We start from the raw sequence: 2086 nt of genomic DNA, 5'->3' as shown, positions 1-2086 counted from the left end.
TTCCCCTACTCGCTCCCGCTGCGATCCCCTGTAGCCCAAGAGTTGGCTACAGGTTGTAGTGGGAGAATTGTATCCATACTTGCAGGTTAACTGGAAAAAAAAAAAGAAAGAAAGAAAAGAAAACCCAGGGAGAAACAAGTTCTCCTTCGCTTTATCTGCTCTGATAACAGCTATCACACCGAGTCTATCACGAGCCCTGCGGGCACCCAGCAAAATGCGTAACTCTGCTGATCTGGTAAGGCAGTCGAGAGAAGGAGAAGGGCATTTGATAGGAAGTAACTTTTCCTCGGCAGCCTCAGCACCAGCGTTATCAACATGCTTTATAAAGAATTGTATCTGCTGCAGGTTGATAATGGTGAGCAGGGGCTTTCATTGGTATAGCAAGTAATCTCTGTGACCTTCAGCAGAGAAGAAGGTATAAAAACCAAAGTGCTTTTCTTGGGTGACTGTTTGGGCACCAGTTGAATTTCTTTGTTTCCAAGGAGGACACGTTTTGGGGAATTTTTGTAGAAAAAATGGCAACTTTAAATGAAAAAAAGACCTGCAGCGAACGGATGGAAAATTTCCGTCGTTTTGTCTGGAATCCAGAAACAAGGCTCTTCATGGGAAGGACTTTAATTAACTGGGGTAGGTTTTTGCATGCAAGAGTCTCCTTTTCCTTCAGGTACACTTAAAAATATTGGGTGGGAGGCTGTCCTAATGAATGGGACATAATGTGGTGGTAGATACGTTGTAATTGTTGAAGACATCTGTTCTCATACATGCTTCTGAGCCACTTTCAGGGTGGCGCTGTAAGCTGAATCAACTAGCTCAAAACATCGGTCCAAGTAGTTCCTGCAAATACAAGACTTTACATTGGTTTTGGACCAAATACTTCAAAAGGAGAAAACCCCATTATCAGTTAACTTATTAATAGCTAAGGGTGATGGTTACAGTGTGGTTCTGACATTGCTGACTAAAAGCTGTTCTGGTGTACGGAGAATTTTGCCTATTCGGTGGGTTTTGCTCAATTCGCTGGAAACACGTTTTGCTTTTCCAGAATTCCTAAGTTACTGTCTGCTCAGCAGGTTTCTTATCACTGCGTGCTAGTGTTTATTTCAGCTGCCCATAGCCACCGATAGGTTTCCGATCTACGTTCTGGGAAGGGCAGCTCTGACCAGTGTAAAGAAGATCTCTGATGTGCCCACAGACCCTAAGACTAGTGGCAAGCTTCCAGGTGACTTTTTTTTCTGCGGAAAAGCCTATGAATGTAGCTTATTGGTCACTCTTAAAACCAGAATTTTACTGAAAATAAAACAGAAATGTGAGCCTTTCCAGTTTGGAGGGAAGAAAAGGTGCTTGGAGGCGCTGATGATTACAAGCAGTTGTTTCTGATGGTCCCCCCAAAACAGCCACTGGCTGCTTGCAGGGCACCAGCTGTGAGTAAGACACATTACACACATACAGACAGAAACACAAAATTATTCTGCATCTCACACCAGAACAACATAGCAAGATGACACATTTTGCTGAAGGTGATCTCAGCTGTAAAAGGCAGTGAAGTGATACGGGTCTCAAATCAACATGCTTGAAATACTGACATCTGGCATCCAAGTAACACAAGGAGTGACTTGTTTTCATTGAAGAAATACCTCAGCTGTGTCCCTTGGTCCATGTGTAGTAAGTAGATAAATAGTCGTAATACTTGAAGTTACTTCAAGCCAAACAATCTTTTAAGCTTTAAATAATCTGAGCTAAGCAGCAACTACTTCAAAAACCCTTGTAAAACGGACCAAATTTACAGCCAAATTTTTCTAGAAGGATGTTCTTTCAAGTGTAGAGAAAAGGATCCAAACCACCTGTCCCTTCACAGGGTAAACCTCCCTGTTGCTAAGGGTGGAAAGGAGATGGCTGCTGCTGCCAGGAAGGTCCTGGCTGCGGAGGAACCACTGCACTGCCCTGCTTGAAAAAATTAGATTTCACCCTCATTTTTTCCCACAGTGTGGATCAGCCTGTACTACCTGGCTTTCTACGTAGTGATGTCAGGACTGTTCGCGCTCTCCATTTACTGTTTAATGCAGACGGTGAATCCCTACGAGCCGGATTA

General features: G+C 43.5%; 1 protein-coding gene across 1 annotated transcript in view; it reads left to right on the top strand.

Moving 5' to 3' along the window:
• Positions 1-515: 515 nt before the first annotated feature.
• The window catches only part of ATP4B (ATPase, H+/K+ exchanging, beta polypeptide), a 6422-nt gene continuing 4851 nt past the window's right edge, over positions 516-2086 (top strand). The window contains exons 1-2 of the mRNA XM_010133174.1: positions 516-627; positions 1981-2086. Coding sequence (XP_010131476.1) covers positions 516-627; positions 1981-2086 — 218 coding nt within the window. The remainder of the gene's footprint in view (positions 628-1980) is intronic.

This window comes from Buceros rhinoceros, unplaced genomic scaffold (genome assembly GCF_000710305.1).
Source record: "Buceros rhinoceros silvestris isolate BGI_N320 unplaced genomic scaffold, ASM71030v1 scaffold773, whole genome shotgun sequence".
Lineage (NCBI taxonomy): Eukaryota > Metazoa > Chordata > Aves > Bucerotiformes > Bucerotidae > Buceros > Buceros rhinoceros.
The sequence above is the reverse complement of the archived record's forward strand: the minus strand, read 5'-3'. Positions and strand labels throughout refer to the sequence as shown.